The sequence below is a fragment of the Mauremys mutica genome, chromosome 8 (genome assembly GCF_020497125.1).
Source record: "Mauremys mutica isolate MM-2020 ecotype Southern chromosome 8, ASM2049712v1, whole genome shotgun sequence".
In the NCBI taxonomy this organism is placed as follows: domain Eukaryota; kingdom Metazoa; phylum Chordata; order Testudines; family Geoemydidae; genus Mauremys; species Mauremys mutica.
The window spans coordinates 44,351,131-44,371,850 of NC_059079.1; the positions used below are offsets into that span (position 1 = coordinate 44,351,131).

The 20,720-nt window shown below is 38.2% G+C and overlaps 1 protein-coding gene across 1 annotated transcript; it reads left to right on the forward strand.

Moving 5' to 3' along the window:
* Positions 1 to 794: 794 nt before the first annotated feature.
* ATP6V1G3 (ATPase H+ transporting V1 subunit G3) lies at positions 795 to 17,177 on the forward strand. Its single transcript, XM_045028477.1, has 3 exons — positions 795 to 909; positions 9,021 to 9,121; positions 16,622 to 17,177. Exons 1-3 carry the CDS (start codon positions 828 to 830, stop codon positions 16,793 to 16,795), a joined length of 357 nt encoding a protein of 118 aa, XP_044884412.1. The 5' UTR covers positions 795 to 827; the 3' UTR covers positions 16,796 to 17,177.
* The last annotated feature ends 3,543 nt before the right edge of the window (positions 17,178 to 20,720 follow it).

Here is a 20,720-nt window from a genome sequence, read left to right on the forward strand (position 1 = left end):
AATGGCACATGATCTAAGCAGATTAGCATGCATGCACTATTGGCACTCATGGGTGTGACTATCATTTTGCTTGTTAACTGGAATCAAACCCAAGACCACCAAAGTTATGAGCATAAGCCTCTAGCTCGAGCTACAGGGTTGAATCACCTCAGTGGTAGCTGTAGCACACTCAGTCTCTATGGATCAGACACAACCGGGCATACAGCAAGGCATACTCTGAACAGTGGGTTACACATGCCTGCTTAAACTTTAATGTCTGCAAATTCTTGTGCTTGGAACTTTGAAATTCATTTTCTGCCAGTAAAGCTAAAATTTCCAGGGAACGCAAACACAAAGAGAGGCACAAGCACAGTTCTATTTATTGGCCCAGGTCGACTTTGTTGGCCCTGACATAGTGCCTATGGAAACTGCTATTAAAAGAAAACTGCAGAAAATCAAAATCTTTTTTGTTCCTGATCCCACTAACAAGAGTTTAACAACTAAATTCTGCTTCAGCAGCGGATTTGTTTTTAAATAAACCTCCTGTACTGTAAGTTTGGAGCATCATTCCCTTATTTTCTACAGTGCTTTAATCAACTCATTATAGGTATTGTGTGACCTAGAGAAGGAGAGAATCTCTAAAACCAGTCAGTGTGGTTTTCCAGATTCTACCCTTCGTTGTTCTTGCACAACAACAATCTGCCCAAAGCAGGCTGGACTGGTGCAAATTGGGTGGGTCTTGTACCGAATGTTGACACAACAAAACGCAAAATGAAGAGGAAGGCGATGGTATATAATTCCCTTGCACTCCCAGTTATTACAAAGGCACAACAGACCCAAAAATCAGCATGACCAGCCAGTCTCAGGGAATCCAGCAACTTTTACAGGCAGAAAAACGCGCCAAAGACAAACTAGAAGAAGCCAAAAAGAGTAAGTATCTGGCCTGGGTTTATTGTATTTTCCCACTGAATACTCATTAGATAAAAACTGCAGTATTTATTTTTAAATTTTGGGTTCTTTTTCCTGGCCAACGCAGCTGAGGTGCCCTGGAAGGTATTGCAATTTGCTGCTGGTTTAGCCCAGATGCAAATTACTATCCCGCAAAGCAAATGGGAAGCAGGAAAAGTATTGTACCTGTCAACGCCACTATCTAGCCCTAAATGAAGTCAATGTGAGTTTTGCCAGAGTTAGGCCCTTAATTTTGATAACTTAAAGCTTGTGGCTGCTTACTTTTGATTTGGAGGCATTTTTTTAAAAATTAGTCAGCCAAAAGGAATATTTCCAAATCAGGAACCCAGATAATTGATAATTATATACATGCACTTAAACTGTGCCCAGACTTAATCAGGACATAAGATTCCAGGTGCACTTACTCTGCTGTGCATGAACATACATTCTTACTGTCATCACCTCAACCACTGCCACACCACATGGGATATCCGCAGAGCCTTTTTAGCTTAAAACACCTTCCAAACCCCTTGGAGCAAGAAACTGACATCAGAAAGCTAAGTGCTTCTGACAGTGCTGAGGCACTGGGATTAGCGTTGGAGTCTGGAAATACAGAAACCCAGCAATTGTTTTGTCAAAGTTACAAAACATATATATTGATCAAGTACCTGCTTCATCTATATTATTTTTAAGCAAATTATGTTTATCTCCTCTCTTTAAGAATTATTGGTGAAGCGGAAACAACTAGAACCTGTCCCTGTCATGAACTATTTTATTATTTAGTATCAGAAACAAGGCAAAAGATAAGACCTTTCTCTAAAAAGGACAAATTTGAAGTACCAGATTCACTCACAATCTAAAGAAGTGGGACAGATTTTTGTCTGTATGCTAAATATTGCAATCTGTGCCTATTAGTGTAAATGACAAAACTCTCAATGATTTAAATGCAAGTAAGGTCAGGCCTTAGCAAGATTCCCATTTGGGATTTCTAAGATCTAGTTTACAAAGAGATTGTGTATGGTCATTTTGGTTAGGGGGATGCTTTTATTACTGTAATAATTAAACTGGGACAGCCCCTAGTGTGCACATAGTTATACCAGTATAACTGGTGCTTTATACGGGTATAATGTATTCTCCTTCCCTTGCAGGAATAGCTAGAGTAGTGTAGGTATAGTCTACACTAGAAAAGGTTGCTCTATTAGTGTAGCAATACCAGAAAAACTTCCTAGTATTGACACAAGTATCAGAGGGGTAGCCGTGTTAGTCTGGATCTGTAAAAGCAGCAAAGAATCCTGTGGCACCTTATAGACTAACAGACGTTTTGCAGCATGAGCTTTCGTGGGTGAATACCCTCTTGCATCCGACGAAGTGGGTATTCACCCACGAAAGCTCATGCTGCAAAACATCTGTTAGTCTATAAGGTGCCACAGGATTCTTTGCTGCTAGAATTGACACCGTTTTTACCAGCAAAAATGTGCTTTTACCAGCACAGTAAGGTATACCAGCAAAATAAGGTATACCAGCAATCAGATTCTTTTGCCAATATAGCTGCATCTACACTAGGGCTTTTGCTGATATAACAGTGGTCTACCCATGGTATTTTCAGAATTCTTCTATGAACCATAATTTAAAGCATTATGTTTTTTATTCATTGTTTGAATGTCCAGGTTTCATAGCAGTAATTTAACACAGACCAGATATACTAGTCAAAATCCAGAATAATTTCAATAACTTCAAAAGAATCACTCTGGATTTAGACCTATGTAAATGACAGCAGAATTTGACTCATGGTTGGAAATAAATAAAATAGAACGTAAACAAAAAACCCTCAAATATTTCTGAAACAGTCATTTAAAAATACTAATGTATCTGTTATAATTATCACTTAACAGGTAACCTGTGCACATAGTCATTTGTAAAGCAAATCAAGCATATTCTGTTTCAATTCAGAAAACACCAGCTGTAAGCCAATTTGTACCAGTTAACATCAGAAGATCCTGCTCACAGGTTGGCAATCAGCAAATCTTAGTTGCAAAGTAAAACAGTGAACTTGTCCTATCTGTTCTAATGCAACCCTTTCTATGTTAACTGTAAATATGACCTACGTTGAAAAACAGCTGTTGTGCAACTGCTCCAGTGGATTCTGCAAAGGGGATAAACAAATGTCCACTGGAGCCTAGAATGAGACTACCAACTCATTTCATACATTCCAGAAACGACCTTTGAACCCAAATCTCCCTTTAAAATTCTGCCGCCTTGCCTCCCTTATTTTCATTAATAATTACCCAACTCTCAAAAATAAATATGCATTGTCAGAGCAGGGATGTCAGTCCACCAAGGCTCCTGTTGGACAAAACAAGAGAGAAAAGAAACACTAATAGAAATAAGTTTTTAAAAACAAATGATGTATTTGGCCTTTTCTTGGTTAATATCTGGTATATATTTCATGTAATATAAAAAATGCATATACCGATCCACTAACGTATATGAAATTATTATAAAGTGCGGCATACCTCAATACCTCAATACCTCAAAATGAGTATTCCAAATACCTACATAACAGGCAATTTAATGAGGTCTTGAAATTAATATAAATATATATATTTATATATAAAGAATAACAGTTTAGTGCTTGGCAAATTACAGTCATGCCATTCACATGTAGAAACTTACCAGAGAATCCTCAATTATGTATTTGAAATTTCAAAGCATATTTGAGCAAGGCAGCTTTAGTTTAATGGAAAGTGAGATACACGGGTTTTTTTTACAAAAGTAAAATGTGGCATTTGCAGAAATAACCAATTTACCATGATTTAATTTTTATGCATGACCTCACAAACCTGCAGCAGTCCTAAATATCTCATCAATATTTTACTAATCAAGGCTAGTATATTCCTATTAAAGAACTACTGCACCAAGAGTACATTTTTTTCCTGACGCTATTTAACAATACTTTCCAGCTGAATAGAGGAAATGAAGACTAATAAAGGGCTACCAAATCACCAAAGGTGAAACTGCAGCCTGGTCAGCATGATGGCAGTGCAGAAGGGTAAGAGAGCCCCCCTCTCTGCACCACCTTGCAGGGGATGGGAGCATCACAGAAGGTGAAGCAGCTTCAGCAGAACTGCTATGTCCCTTCCCATACAGGTGGATGAGAAGGGGTGGGGAGTGGGCAGAGCCAGTGCTCTGTTCTGCTGCCTATGCTCCTCCCCCACCCGCAGTAAATGTGCTCTTTCAATGAAATTCTCTTGGTGGAAGATCTGTTTGTTGTTGCTGAAGCTGGTGGCCATGGTTGTTGGTCAAAACTTCAAGTCAGCATAATTATACATTTACACACACACACATACACACACACCATGTCAAAATTATATTCACTATATTCATTGATTATTTTTGCACCTCCTGAAATGAATATAGCACATCTCTCTTTGTCATCAAGTTGGCCTCCCTGCCTTCAGCTATTTCTAGCTGACGCTTCTCAGTAGTCTTGACTGAATTTCAGTTTTGTGCCACCACTAAACATGTAGGACCAGATCCACTGACTTGAGCAGAGCTACACTGATTTACACCAGATGAGAATCTGACCCATAAAGTCTCCTGTATCCCTGAACAATAGGCCTAACTTTGAAAAGCAAGACTTGTTGTGCAGATAGGGTAGCCCACAAGAGGTTAATGTTAGACAAACTGATTCATTCATTTTCTCTTGCCTCTAGTGAAACAGCAGGTTTAGATCTAGTTAATACTTAATTTAATCACATCCATAGGCAGCAATGTACACTAGCAGCAAGTCACCCAAAACTCTTCCAAAACAAAGTCATTGGCGTGTCATGACCAATGGTATCATGGAGAAACTAAATGGCTGCCACTGTTAAGTGACAACCAGTGTGTGGCAGCAGATACAATATATATTTACACATTTTACTTACTAGAACCCAGTAAAACAATGTCAGAGCTTTTTTTTTTTCTTCATCAGATTAATTGCCAAAACCAGAGAAATCCAATTCTGTAACGTGTCTTAGTTTATTTAATATGGGGTCAGGAGGGATTGTTTGTGACCAAATGTGTAACAAATGTACTAGAGATGGGCCCCAGGTGGAACCCCAAATTTGAAACTCCCCCAGACTTTAAGGGTAGCTTAGTTTGTTCTCGAGATCCAAACCCAGACTGTGAGTGATGTACATCAGCACAGCTCCCATCAAAGTCATTTGGAGCTCTGCGGGTTTACACCTGCTGAGAATTTGGCACCCTCATTTAATTATTAAGGGGTAGCTCTATAAAGCTTTAACTGGAAACCCAGACCTGAAGACCTTCAAATTTAGAGAGGTCGTGTTTCAAAATAAAGACCCAATCCCAGCTCCAAATTCTGTTCCTCAGGCCAATCTCAAGCATTTACATGAGTCATTCAATCTATGCTTAAATGAATAAAAAAAGTCCATCCTCTGTCCTTCTCTACAAACTCCTAGCAATCTCCAGTGACATGTGGTCTCTGACAAGTGTAATTAAGTAAACAGAAAAACATTCCATACGATGGGCTGATGTTCAGTAAATCCACCAGGTTATACATTGTGTATTGCTCCTTCTGTATAAAGGCTTTATATAATCACACCTGATCTCTCCTTGAATCCTACAATAAGCACATTCAGTGAGTCAAGTATCCCATAAATCAATATGAAGCTTTAAAAGAAATTTAGTGTGTTTGGTATTTCTCTGCTTCTAAATCTGTTCACTGAAATACTGGTAGTGACTTGGGATTGGCCTGCCCACTGAGCAGATAATTTACCTCGATCAGTCATTTATACTTAGAATTTTCTTGAGTTCCAGACCCATTAAAATAACTTTTTCTGGAAAACTTCAGATTAGCTTTTCAGCTATCCCTAGGAGAGTTATATTACTTGGTTACATCTGATATGGCTTCATATGTACAGAACAACTGAAACAAATCCAGGGTAGCATGCTGTAAAACAGAAGAAATGAACAATTGCCTCAAGTCTGATGCTGTTGTCTGAACTGAATCATGTACCAAAAGTGGATAGTTAGGCCCTGAATGTGTTCTTACTTACACCAGTTTTACAACAGTGATTTCAGTGGAGTTACTCCTGATTTACACTGGTGCAACTGACATTAGAACCAGGCCTTTAGTGTCTAGCAGACTCTGTGAGAAATGGCATTTAAGGGTTATATGCAGGGGAATTTTAGTAGGATAGATTCAAAATGTGGCACATCTCTTGGCAAGTTTCACTGTAAGAGCAGATTAAAGCTGATCAAAATGCTTAATAATGTATAAAGGCCTGGCATATTTAAGGGTAGTGGGGGAGGGGTTGTGGGTTTGGCTGGTTTTATCTTAGAAATATGAGGAACATCAACTCTTAGCGCTCTACTTTTGCTGGAGAACTTTTCTGGGGGTTTCAGAAAAGGAACTTTTTAAACTCTCACACTTTAATTGAAGGGGTATGCATGTGATGAATCTTTTGCTCCAAAGCATTAAGTGTAAAGTTGTGAATAGGTGTTAACCAAAAAAAAAAAAAAAAAGATCTTTTAAACAGACTAAGACTTGCTTTCTTAAATGCCCAATGTTCACTCTCATGGCTCTTGGGTGTGTGTGAACAAATGATTTTTTGGATCACTAACTGAAACAAAAATTGAAAATCAATTGGTTCAAGTCAACCCAAAACAAATATTTCTGGCAAACTGAAAAAGTAAAAAAATATCATTTTTGCTCAGCCTGAAACAAAATACTTAATCTGAGTGGCTTTTACCTATTTTAAATAAAGCTGAAGTAAAATTTCAATTTTAATGACATTTCAAATAAAAATCTCAACATTTTGTTTTAAAAACATCAACATGAAATGTTTCAATTTTTTGGATTTTTTTTTACCAAAACAATCCAGCAAATGTTATGCAAATTCACAAAATGTTTTGGTTGACCAGAATCTACAATTTTTGGCAAAAAAAAAAAAAGTTTCATCTGAAAAATGTCATCGTGCTTTGCTTGTGAGAGCATCATTTCATTAATTCATAAATCATCCTAGAGCCTTCCAGGCAGGACAAGACCAAATATAAAAACAGAAAAGACAAACCCATTTCTTTTTCCCCATTGCGGATCAGCTTTAGAGCTAGCATTTTATAGCTCCCTCCAAGGAAGCAATTTTTATAGTGGGGGTGCTGAGAGCCATTGAACCAAACTGTAAACCTTGTATATGATAGAAACCACTTCAAGCCAGGGGGTACGGCAGCACCACCAGCACCCCTAGTTCCAGCAATTATGGTTCCTTCAGCTGAAAAGTGCTGGTTTCCCATAAAGTAGTTTGTGGAGAATTTGTAGGATCCTGTAGGGATTAGGGGTATTTTGCCAAAATCCTATAAAACAAATACACATATAAACATCAAATTCCAGCAGTTATCACAAGTTCACCACTTGTTTCATGTTCCAATTCCATAAGCAACATGTTTCTACTATTTTTTTCTCTTTCCTCCTACACATAGCATCCTGTCAGACCCAGGAGTTACATATATCGTATCCAACTCTGCAATGATTTTACATGCTGGGAGTACTCATTGGCATCAATGTGACTGCTCACAGTGTGTAAAGTTAAGCATGTGCATAAGTCATTTCAGAATCAGGGCCTTAGTCTTTATTACAACCTAAGGGCCACTTAGCATAATACAGTAAAAGCTGTGTTATCCATCGCTTTATCAACCAGAAAGCTCTATTAACCGGCATTTCTGATATGTCCCAACACAAAGATTCAATCTAGTAACCAGGACTAGTATACTGCCCAGGAGGTTATGCAATTGCACATTCTGCACTCTACTTTTATGCAAAAGAGGCAGAAGACAAGTAAGCAAGCTGGTATCAGGGATTTATTCAAAAAAGCAGCTTCCAGGATGTGCCATAGGGTCATTAGAGATTCAGCCCAATCTCCTACACTTTCTACATCTACAGTGATAAATGATGTTGATGACCCTGAGGCACTGCAAGATCCTGAAGTGCCTTCTGAATCATCAAAGAAAGATTAAATTATGTTCAGTAGAGTTTTAATGTTAAGTGTATTTTTAGTGATCTGGGTGTATGCCATGCGCTGCCCATAGTGATATGTAGTGTCATAAGATAACCTCCTGTATAGAAAACTTTACCCGTATACACCTAAGTGCTTCAAGAAACCAAGCACTCTGCAGTGCAGTACTACTACTGGATTGGTAAGCACCTGTAATACTATTTAATACTTGATTAATTTTATTGTATTCTAACTCTTTGAAAATTGGTATTCCATTGGTAAGCATAACTCTTCGCTGACCGCACTCCCCTCTCCCCCACCCATTCTTAACATTCCAGATAACAAAGATTTTACTGTAATAAATAAATAAATATAATCTTGATTTTGCCATCACTTTCATGTTTCCACACATTAGTGCACAAAAGCTGCTTTGATGTCCTCTGTGTCTTAATCACCCACCTGTGCATTTTACAAATTGAAAGGGGGCCGGGCAGTAAAATGTAAATGTTGCAACTTAGTTTGCTAGTGGCTGAGCTGTATCTTCAAAGTGCCTTGGAAATTTGCCAGCATTTAATAGAATCCAGTTGGTGTGGACTGAAGGGTTCCTGGCAGCGAATCAATACAGCAAATCTTACAGAATAACATCTCTTCCAATCAGTGACAACTCAGATCTGTTCTCTGGTTGCTACTGTTGCCAATTAAACAAAGATAAGTATTTTATTTAAACATGAAGCAGTGATAAGAAATTGTCATTTATGTTGTGATAAAGAACTCAGTTGAAAATACCGTATGCTATATTGTTGACAAACCTACACCTTTTTTTGATTGTTGTGTACTGTGGATAAGAAGGGCCTGATATCATAGGTTTGGCGCTTTAGTGACTTAGGAGCACAAGTTCTATTGGCTTTCAATGGAACTTGTGTTCCCTAAATCATTTAGGCACTCCTGAAAATCTTACCAGTAGTCTGCATGCAATCAAACCTCTCAAGTACTTTACTGGGGATTCGGGACATGGAAAACTATGCTGTGTAGAGACAACCATCTCTTCAGGCACAATGCTAATTTCAAAGTAATCCTATGTTTCCTCTCTCTGTCCAGGAAAGGGAAAGAGACTGAAGCAAGCCAAAGAAGAAGCCATAGCAGAGATAGACCACTATAGGTTACAGAGGGAGAGGGAATTCAGGCACAAACAATCTAATGTAAGTAAGAAGCTTACATACATATTTCACAGAGGGTCTGACTCAACGTCTATGGAAGTCAATAGAGAAGGGGAGGAAATGATTCAGTAAGCATTGTATTAGGTCCTTACTGTAGATCGTTTGCGTACAGTACAGTCAGGGCCAGCTCCAGTTTTTTTGCTGCCCCAAGCAAAAAAAAAATGGGGGGGGGAGGTGTGGAGTGCCGCTGCCAAAGCAAAAAAAAAAAAAAAAAGCCGGAGTGCCGCCCCTAGAAAACTGCCACCCCTTGAAAAGGGCCGCCCCAAGCACATGCTTGGAACGCTGGTGCCTAGAGACGGCTCTGGCTACACTATCAGCTGGCCAAAAATTCATGACGACTAAATTTACTTATTCACTGAAAATATTAGCAATGGGGCTGGACTGCAAAGTTTGGCTCTTTTCACAGACTTCAGGGACTTTGGGATCTGGGACTTTGGACCTAAACTTTCTAAAATTCAGGACTGTTCAGATGCTGGGAATCATTCAGGCCCGTCTCTTGGGAAATATATATAATGCACATATTTTTTAAAAAGTACCTTCAGTTTCTCTTTTTTAATGCCAGGCAGATTTTCCATTAACATCAGAGCAGAAGCTGGAGTAAGGTACAATTTTGGTTGCTAACTAATATTTAAAGAGTTGGAGCTGCAGTGACTTATTGATGTCAACGGGGATCTTTCCACTGACTTCAGAAGGCTTTAGGTCAGGCCCTTTGAAAAGTTATTGTGTTTATTCATTTATAGTGTTGGACAAAATTTTACAGGCAAAACCTTTTTTCAGTAAAAAATGCAGATTCAGCAACACCATAATGTTTTACAAGTTTGTGTTTATGTGATGAAAGTTTGGTTGCAAAAAAACAAACAAACAAACAAACAAACAGAATTCTGATCAAATGTGAATGTTTTGTTTTGGAAAATTTTTGGTTTGCAATGACTTTCCATTGCAAAATTTCCTTAATTTGTTTATATACATAAAAATCCAAAATGATCTTTCTTTCAACTTTTTGATTCGCCAAAAAGTTGAAAAATTTTAATTTTTGGTCCAAGCCAAACAATTTTTTTTAACTTTTTTAAACTGTCAGTGAAATGAAAAATCTATTATTTATCTAGTTCTGATAATTTAATCTTAGCTTCCAACTATGCACACAGCAACATCTGTTCAAAACTGATTTTTTTTCATTACATTTTTCAGAGTAAAACAGTAATCTGGCTGGCATTTTTGCACCTGAATTTCTAAAATTTAGTAAATTTTAGATATTCCATCATTTTGCAATTTTCTTTGCTGTTTTCATGAAGGGGTATCACAAACTATTCTCTTTGCTTTACTGGACTTCCTTTTTGTCTGATTCCGTGTAAAGCTACAACAGCTGAATGGGGCAGGGAGGAGAAGAGGAAGTCAAATTTATCAGCTTGTCACTTCAGCCAGAGTTAGCATCTTGAATGTGGCTTGTTAGAGACATGTTGGACTAAATTCTGCGCTGACTCACACCCCAGCCACAACATATCAGACCATAATAAACAATAACAGTAAACAACAATTAGTGTTGAATAAGAGTGATAATTGCTAATATCCACTTTAGCAGTGTGCAAAATTTGAGCACAGATCTGGATCCACAATTTGCCAAACGGGCCTATCTTTGTAACAGACTAAATCAAATCTCTCCCACGGATTCTAACTTTGGGATGTACAAAATCCATTGCTGAATTTTGAGACTCTCTCTCATAGTGAAATAATACTATGGCTCTTCCACAGGAGGATCTCCAAGAGCTTGATAAACATGAATGAATTAAGCCTAAGAAATGGGGTGTAAATAAGTGCACAATTTACCTGGTTAATTTAAACTCCAATGAAGGGGTTGCACAACATCCTTAAGGTATGGCACCTACCTATGGAGATACAAGGCCTGATGCTGATCTCATTCATACCAGATGTAAGATTAGGAGCAACACTATGGAAGTCATTGGTCTGACACTGGTGTAAAATCCTCAAAGTCAAAACAGATCATAATTTAAATACAATATCGAATGAAGTTCAATAATATGAAGGGTTTGGAACTCAGTAGCAGAAAAGAAAGAACTTGAAAAAATCCAGCTAGAAATTCAATCATTAATTAACTTAAAATACTGTATTTTTTTCCTATGGTGTGAATTAAGGAGGAGGGGTCCTTGGTGTGGAGGAGGCTCCGCCTAAGTGCGTAGTAATGCTCTTGAGCATTTTCCATGGGTTTGGTTTGGAGACAACATCTAGCTACCCTGAAAATGCAGAAAGTTCTCTCTATGAAGATGGCTCATTCTGTGGAAGGAGTCAGATCTTTCCCAAGTAAAGGCCCTCAGGGTTTAGCCCAAAGTTAAGATGCATATAATGCTAATTAATATCCTCAGAAAAATAATTATTACAGATAATAATAATCCCTTCCCGGCATTTAAAATTTTGTTTCCTTTTATTTCTCTCAAACTAGCAAAAGTTTTAATTCTATATTATGGACCAATTGCTTACTAGATGCTACTTAGAAAATTAATATCATTTCAATGGAAATCCTTCTAAAGGAGAATCTTAATTCATTCACCGAGTCATCTTTGCAGGCCAAAATTGGGCTGAAGTCACAAGGAAAATGAATTTGGTGATATTAGGTGAGCGGCAAGAGACCACTTATTTGGTTGACTTCATGTACCCTCTGTACACACATATGCATCATTTGAAAGCTTATTATGTCTACTTTAAAATGAGGTATGATGTGGACCTGTCAAGTGGTGCCATTACCATAGAAATGAGAAAAAACAATGACACTATCAACACGTTAAAAAGACCACTTCGAAATATTTGCATTTGTTTCTGGTAGTTTAATGACTCTATGTACTATTTCAAGACATAAAATCAGATTTCTTTGTGACCTCAAATCATCACAATAGCAATCTAAAGAGTAAAACCAAATGTAATAATAAATTTGTATAGAGCATTCAGTGCCTCAGATGCAAAAATCACAAGCCATAGAACACAGCTGAATTGCTTACCTGCAAACATTTGATTTGCAGTACAAGCTGCATACACAACAGAATCAACAAGAAGCTCTAGCAATCCTGCATCTCCCCAGAATTTCCCAATACATGCTATAAAACAGCACAGAGTACAAATCATATCGGTACCAAGTTCATTTGAGAGAGTCCATTTCACTTGCCGAGCAACAGCATACAGCTGCTGATTCTTGGTGTAAATGACATGCTGCTATCCCAGAGTAGCTGATATTTCAGCATTGTAGGAGAGACTCTGGCCCTGGCAGCTATCTTGGCATCCACAATAGGTGCATATGCAACTGCTGTGTAGGTGCTTTTCTTTGTTGCACGCTACCAATATCATTTGGTATTGGCAGGACATCACAAGGTAGTAGTCTTAAAGATACCAGGAGAAATCTCGGAAGTGTTCATTGGTAGGTAACAAAAGTTTATTTTCTCAAGTACTTTTTCATGGCAAGTCAGTTCTGGACACGTTCTAGTTTTTCAAATGCTGCACACTGCATCAGAGACTCTGATTACCGGGGGAGACTAAGTGACTTTTCTTTCCCAGGGTTCAGTGAATTTCCCATGATGCTGGACTATCTACAGTCTGTTCTTGAAATAGCACTCTGGCCACTGAATGGAAGGTATTCTTTCCATCAGTGGTCTCTGTGTTGATGACTATACTATCATCTCCTTCATGGATGAGATTTCCACCAGCATGAAGTGGTTCAATTCCATTTGGAATGAGCACACCTCCCTGGAGTCTTCTACTTCGGTTTTTGCAGCATTAGTCATGAATCGCCTTAGCTCGTCATAATTGATCCAGAATCCCTGAAGATGTTGTATGTCAATTACATTGCGTGACCCAAACTCATGTGTAGCTGTGTAACAAGGCTTATGTGTAATGGTGTGATAATTTTGGAACCGTTAAATACTATGCACTGCACAATTGAGAAGCAACTCCTCTGATGGTCTTCTGAGGTATGACATTGCTGGCTGAGTTATATGCCTCTTTAGCCAGCAACCAAAGGACAAACTCCTGCACTAATTGGGGTACAAAAGCAGCTAACCTCTGTAAACTGCAATCACCTGGCTTTGGATAATATGCTGAAAATTTCATTTTGGCTATTTCAGACCAAAGGACTGAAGCAACATTATGCAAAACCACTTGTTCATTTGAAAGCTGTTCATCAGGCTCCCTCACCAGAAGAATATCTATAAAAATTTGGATGACTTAAGTTCCTGCTTCAGATGACTAGCAGCTTAGATACCATCAGCTAATGTCATTGCACTGCATAGAATGATAGTAGACATGCCTTGTCCATCCTGTGCGTGGAATGAATTTGAAAAACCGCAATGTTGTTTCTAATCTTACCTGTAACTTGGGACTGGAATAGCTTGCAGTTTCTACATCTAGGAGAAGTAGAGCTTTGTATCTTTATAGCATCTTGGACCGGAGAAGAGCCTTCTTGTTTCACCTAAGATCATTGTCATCTCTTCAATCAGCTGATAAAATGCTGTGTCATAAGTGTAACTAGATGGTTTTGCTTTAAGATTTATTTTACATAAGTAGGAAGAAAGGCATGTTGAGTGATACAGTGCATCCTTAGCAATCAAGTCTTCCACACAGTCTGTGCAATATGTCATCATCTCTTCTTTGAAGTGCTGCCTCCCTTACATTGGTTGCTCTCTCAAATGTTTCTAATTTACAAAATTTCTTATTTTTCTTGTGTGTTTCTCTCAAGTAAACAATGCACCAGGATCAAACATGGTAGGATGCGCGTGCTCTGGTGGCTATGGAAGCACATGAATTTGATGCTCTCTGCTCAGATTCAGAGTCTGTTTTCTTTCCTGGGTTCAGTACATCCCTGATGTGGCAAATTTGACTTGCTTGTGTTTTTCCAAAAGCAGCCGTGGTGATAGAATATTGGTGGCACATCACCTAAACTAGAAAACTCATACAGTCTCCACCAATACAATTCATCTCTCCTGGCTTCTGCTGCCAGCATCACAGAATTCTGTGCAGCACTAGTGGTTTCTGACAGATTTGCATTCTTTTGATTTTTTTGACAAATAGCACATTTTTCAATGTTTGTGGAAAGTCTTTTTCTCTTGGATATAAGCTTTAAGGGACTTGTATCCTCCACATCTTCATGTATTTCCCTGTGGAGGTAAAATTCCCAAGGTATATTGTTAGTATTCTCACAGCCACTACCACCATTTTTCATTTTGTAGACATATACAAACTTGTGCTAAATTCAATATAGATTAGATCTATATTAGTATCAAAATTGCCATTTCCACTTAGTGAGCACTTGATTGAAGCCCAGCATGTCATCTCTAACATTAATACTGAGCTGTGCATAATTAAATTAAAAAGCTAGATTCTAGTATATTTCAATGGCTTGTACTACATACATAGGCAATTACCAATTAAAACCTTCTACCAGGCAAACTATTTGCTACATTGTATGTACAAAAGCTCATAAAGGAAGCGCATTACATTAGGAATTCACGTGCATTTATATCCACCCACTATGCAGTATAAACCATTGGCACATAATCTACTGGTGCCCAACCTTCAGCAAGAGACTGACCTGGTCAGCAAATTTCAATTGAAAATATAGGAAACTACTATAATCACTTGTGAGACACTTTGACAATTCAGAATATGCAATGCAAAAACATTTCATGTAAGTATATTGCATTATGTTGATATTCACTCTTTTTATCACATGCTAAACAGTAGCATCATTTCTGAAAAGAAAAACAAACTTGGCCATGCAAAACCAATATATATATATATATATATATATATATATATATTTAATACATTGTCATTTGCTAGCTTTGACCAATAAACAACACATTGAGGTGTTGAAATTAACGTAAACAGTATTTCTGGATCTGTGCAAAACAAGTTTCAGAGGGGTAGCAGTGTTAGTCTGGATCTGTAAAAGCGGCATAGAGTTCTGTGGCACCTTATAGACTAACAAACGTATTGGAGCATGAGCTTTCGTGGGTGAATACCCACTTCGTCAGATGCATGTAGTCATATGCATCCTACGAAGTGGGTATTCACCCACGAAAGCTCATGCTCCAATACGTTTGTTAGTCTATAAGGTGCCACAGAACTCTTTGCCGCTTGTGCAAAAAAAGACACTCAGTTTGGGTACCATTATTTCACTTCACCTTCAGGCTTACAGCACTACTTGACAGCTCTACATCAGACCTCATCTAAATACACATAAAATAAACTTTCCAATAATATATGATGAGGCTGTGTACATTAAACTCCAAAAATATGACCCTTTTTGGAGAATTGCTGCTCACCTATATCATCCCTTGTATCTGTGACCATTGGACCACATCACAAAACCACAACACAATTTGCCTCAACAAGTAGCCTCTGCTCAAGAGAACCACAGGACTGAAACAATAGTAGGGGTGTGCCTTGGAACCACAAAACCTACAATTCATACTATATATTGCTCTTTTATCACACTCACAGGGTGTTCTCTTTAGCTATGGGTAGCTACTATATATTGCACTATTTTTAGAATTATCGGCAGCAACCGCCAAGAGAAAAACTGGAACTCATGTAGAAAAGCTCTATAGAATTTAATACTGATGACAACAACTGGATTCTATAGAGATCTAATAGGCTATCATTTTCTATTCATTTCTTTTCCCAAGTTTTCTGAGCCATACTACAGCAGGGAATATAATTTTCGATTAAACTCTTTAGGACTTTTCTATAAGGAAAGCACACTCACAGGAAGTTGGGGGATGAAGTCACAGATTTGGAATGTGTGCATCTGTTTATAACATAACCTTGCGGAAATGTTCAGCTAGTCTAGAAAGAAGGGAAGATACAAATACATTTGAAGCGAATGTCCTGATATTTACTGTGCCAGAAGCTGTCTGGTATTTGGCCAGATAAGAAAATGTAATATTAAAAGGCCTCAAATGAGGCCTATTGAGAGTTATACATTAGTAACTATTGAAGACATTTCAGTGCTTTGCAAACACGAAGGCTTCATTTATTTTATTTATTTATTAGGAAGCATTCCCATCTTCCACACTTCAAAAACCATGGTTTGCATTAATTTTGTGCGCTCAAACAAACCCATCAGTGATAGAACATAGTAGATTAATCAATAAAATGAAAATATTCAAAAAATGTTATAGAAGAGAAAAAACTCTTAGTAGAGTAAACATTGTACGCAACAGTGACATTGGAAATCTGCACTATGTGGGGATGTGTTCCATTGCTAACAAGTATCCAAAGAGTTCCCATTAATCCTGTTTATTATGTTTCTGGTTTAATCTAGTTTAAACCTGACTCTTACAGAGCATTGTGAAAGGTTTGTATAATGTTTATGTTCGGGGATAGAAAGACATTCTAAGAGGCTGCCCCGGCTACAGTAAACACAGCTGTGATGTAAACCTTTATTTTGCTCATAGGGTTTCTCTTGTTTTGCCTTTGTAGATAATGGGATCCCAAGGTAACCTCTCCACTAAAATAGAAGAGCAAACAACAGAAAAAATCCGAGACGTCACTAATAGCTTCCACAAGTACATGGAAAACGTAATGAAACAACTTTTGAACATGGTATATGACATCAAGCCTGAAATCCACTCAAACTACAGAGATGCGGTTTAAATCCCATTGATGTGTGCATGTATCAAGAGAAGGCACACTGTTTTCCTAGTAACCCAAATCATCTTCTCCTTTATGGGATTGTCTGTATGTGAAAGAGAAACACTAAGCCTAAAGCACACAGCCACACACAAAATTTTTTATGTGACAAAATTCTACAAGGTTTCACAAGCATTTGGTGGAATGGATTTGTTTTTCCTATTGATAGCTATTACCCTGTCATTTAAATAGTAGAAAGCCGACAACAGCAGAATAAGTGATTATTTGACACTGACAGCTTTTTAGTGGGTGTCTTTATTTCTTTTCTTATATAAAATGTTCTGTACTACTTGGTGTGTTGCATGAAATCGTTTGCCCCAATCTTTTTACATTTAAAATGATCAGATACGTGATAATGTTTCATTTTACTTAAAATTAAAGAACTTCTCTCTTGTTTTGAGCAATGGGACTGTGTTGGTTATGGGGATTATAGGAGTAAGCTCTTTCAGTTTTCTGTATGCATTTGCAATGATGTGCCTAGAATAATGAGACAGACAAGGTGGGTGACCAACACAACTACAACAACGCTACATCCAATAACATAGTTCATATATCCACAGTGGTGGCTCTTCGTAATTTGTAAAGTATAAATGCACAATATAGTTCTGGCTGATTTTACATATTTATCTGCCCATGCCACTCTCAAAGAATTGTCCTACTGTTAAATTGCACCATATACCCTGCAGGTCTTACTTTAGGTCTGAAATTGATATAAATGATTTATACTAATAATGAAATAGCTTTAGCTCAAGATACATAATAGAATATCTGTCATTAAGCCCCCCCACCCCCCACCCCCCAAAAAAGTAGGGCTGGTTTCTGCAAGCCTTACATTGAATAGTACCTAAATCCATGAGGAGTTTCACTGAAGTCAAATTACTTAAGGGCCAGATCCTGTTGCTTTTACATTGGGCCAGATTCTCCCACCTTTACTCACCTTGAATAGTACGTGAGTCCTCAAATAGCTCCATTGATTTTGTGGAGTAGAGTACTACTCAAGGAGAGAATAGCCAAATCTGGCCCATCCTGATCCAGCCCCTTAGCAGTCATTGGAAAAACTCCCATTAACTTCAACGGGATTTTGATCAGACCCTATGTCATAAGCCCAGCTGAAGGCTTGTTTTCATTAGAAATTTATGTCAAGTTAGATCATAACCTTAAGGAGTTGCAATAAGCTAGCAAAACAATTACCATGACTTTTTTTTAGTTTATGTAGACTGAAACAAGTTGTGTTCCACTTCATGTCAGTGGGTCATAGGCAAATCCTTGTTCCAGTTAGGATTACCCATGTGACATGTCATTAAACACAGCTTGTCTCTGTGCAGAAAGACTGCACTGCCATAGTAAACTGTGTGTCAGTTACCGTGACTCCTTAAGGCTGTAGCCTAATTCTGTATAATCATCTAGTGAAAACAAGTGCTGATTATTTCATTTTCCGTGGTTGCTTATGCTCTGTGTATACAAGCATACTTCAGACATGAAAACGTATGCCTGTTCTGAATTCCAGACTAAGAGAATACTGAGTAACAAGGAAAATGTTTTGTGGGTGGCTTCTTAGCAGCTGCTAACAGAGCACTTATTCTGCTGTTTCAAAATTAAAAGATACACTGGTTTGCTAGTGGAATGAAGATATGGTGTGAGTTAAAACAATTCAGGGAGAATGGTATAAGACAATTTATTATAATGGTTGCAACTTAAAAGTATGGAATAATAGTTTTCAGAAAGCTTCAAAGCTTTTCAGACAGAGGATTATCTTCTGATTTCAGTTACTCTGGTGTAATGCCAAAATAAGTACAATAATTTTAGTGGAGGTCAGGTACTCCAAATGTACACTGGATTAACTGAATCTGGTGTAGAATGTAGAGGATAACTAACTTAATTGTATAACTCTAGACCATAGGGGACATTTTTCCTCATCTCAAGTAGAGCCTGATCCAAAGCCCAGGGAAGTAAGTGGAAAGACTTCCCTTTATTTGAATCGAGTCCCCACCAATGGATTGCAAAGCATGTGGATAGATTTTTTTGAGCATTTTAGTGATACTTTGTAAAGTGAACCTTCTCTTCAGGAAACAGTGAGCACTGAACCTAAATGTTTCCTATTCAACTAAGCACATTGTTAACAAGGCACAAGTGCACATCACAGGAGTAAAGAAATAAATATATAAATAAATTGTAAGAGCCCCACAGCTGTGTGGGATGTGGCAACAGTTCAGATTGCATCATGCATTCCCCCAAGAGACACTTTAGCACCTGTTTAGAGAAATCTATTAAAGTCTACTCTGAATGTCTATGGGTACATGATTACAAAAGTAATAAAGATCAAGTGTTAGGTGCTGCCATATGGGAGGAGGAAGAGTGTAAGTGATAAACAGTTTAGGTGGATTGAGTAGGCCTCGGAAGTATAGATGTATGGTGAGATGACCCAAGAAGTAAGCATGCATGAGTCATGCAGAGGTTTTGAGGAGGACATCAATGCCATAGCAAAAAGCACATTCTCATGCCCTGCCTCTCCCCCTCTTCCTGTGGCTGTGCTGATGTTTTGAAGAAGGGAGAAGAAACTATTTAAATTCATTGATACCTTTAAAAAAAAGTCATTAAATTTTTCTCCAAATAAATTTTGTGATACTTATGTCCAGGTTCAGGATGTCAAATTTGGAGCTTCTGCTACTGCTCCCTGGGGTCGCCACTCATCTCTCACTGACACTTGCCATCATGTTCATGGTTTTTCCAGCTTCTTCTCTGGGGTGACCCATGGCCCTCCCCACTGGAACTATGTACCTTCTAAACACATACATCTAGCTTTTCAGTGTTATAGAGTCAGATGCAGAATGCAGAATGTTGTGTCCATTTCAAGCAAAATTGTGATACACACCTGTTGTATGGAGGACAGTGGAAAATTGCCATAATTCTGTGGATGGCAACCTGGGAAACACAGCAGAAATAGTTGTTCAAATGGCCTGCAACCTGACACACATCTCACTTTAAAAGCTCTGCACAATTCTGCTTCTGCTTATAACTGCTATCATTTCCTCTTACTCCTGCTCTTGCTGTACATGCTCAGCACAAATCTACCCTTCCCCCTACTTCTCCTTTCACTCAGCTTTGTTTCTTGTCCTAAGCCACCCCTTATGTCCATATATGTTCTAAATGACCCACACACACACTCTCATACAAACACACACCCACACAGAGACTTACTTTATTCTAATCTCTACTTAAAACATACTTATTTTGTGAATCCAACATAGCCATCAATCACCATTCAAGTAAATAAAAGGTTGTTACAAGGAGGAGGGAGAATTGTTCTTCTTAACTTTTGAGGATCGAACAAGAAGCAATGGGCTTAAATTGCAGCGAGGGAGGTTTAGGTTGGACATTATGAAAAACTTCCTAATTGTCAGGGTGATTAAGCACTGGAATAAATTGCCGAGGGAGGTTGTGGAATCTCCATCACTGGAGATTTTTAAGAGCAGGTTGGACAAACACCTGTCAGGGATGGTCTAGATAATACTTAGTCCTGTCTTGAGTGTAGGGGACTGGACTGGATGACCTCTCAAGGTCCCTTCTATGATCTACTATAATCTTTAAACTTGGGCCTTCATTCAGCCAGGTAGTATATTTTGTGTCTATCCTGTTTTGTCTGTCTTGCTTTAGGTCCAAATCCTTCTTGGGCTACTCAGGTAGTAGCAGAGATGTCTATGGGATTGTTTGTGTAAATAAATAATCCCATACAGTGCAATTCCCTTGGGACAAATCTCATGTCTTTCCCTGTGCATTGCACAGCACTGAGCACACCAGCAGCACTCAGTAAGTGTGAGGCTTCCCGTGTAAATGATACAGCCACATTGCTGCTCTTCTTTGCCCCAAGGGAGCACTGACACTGAATATG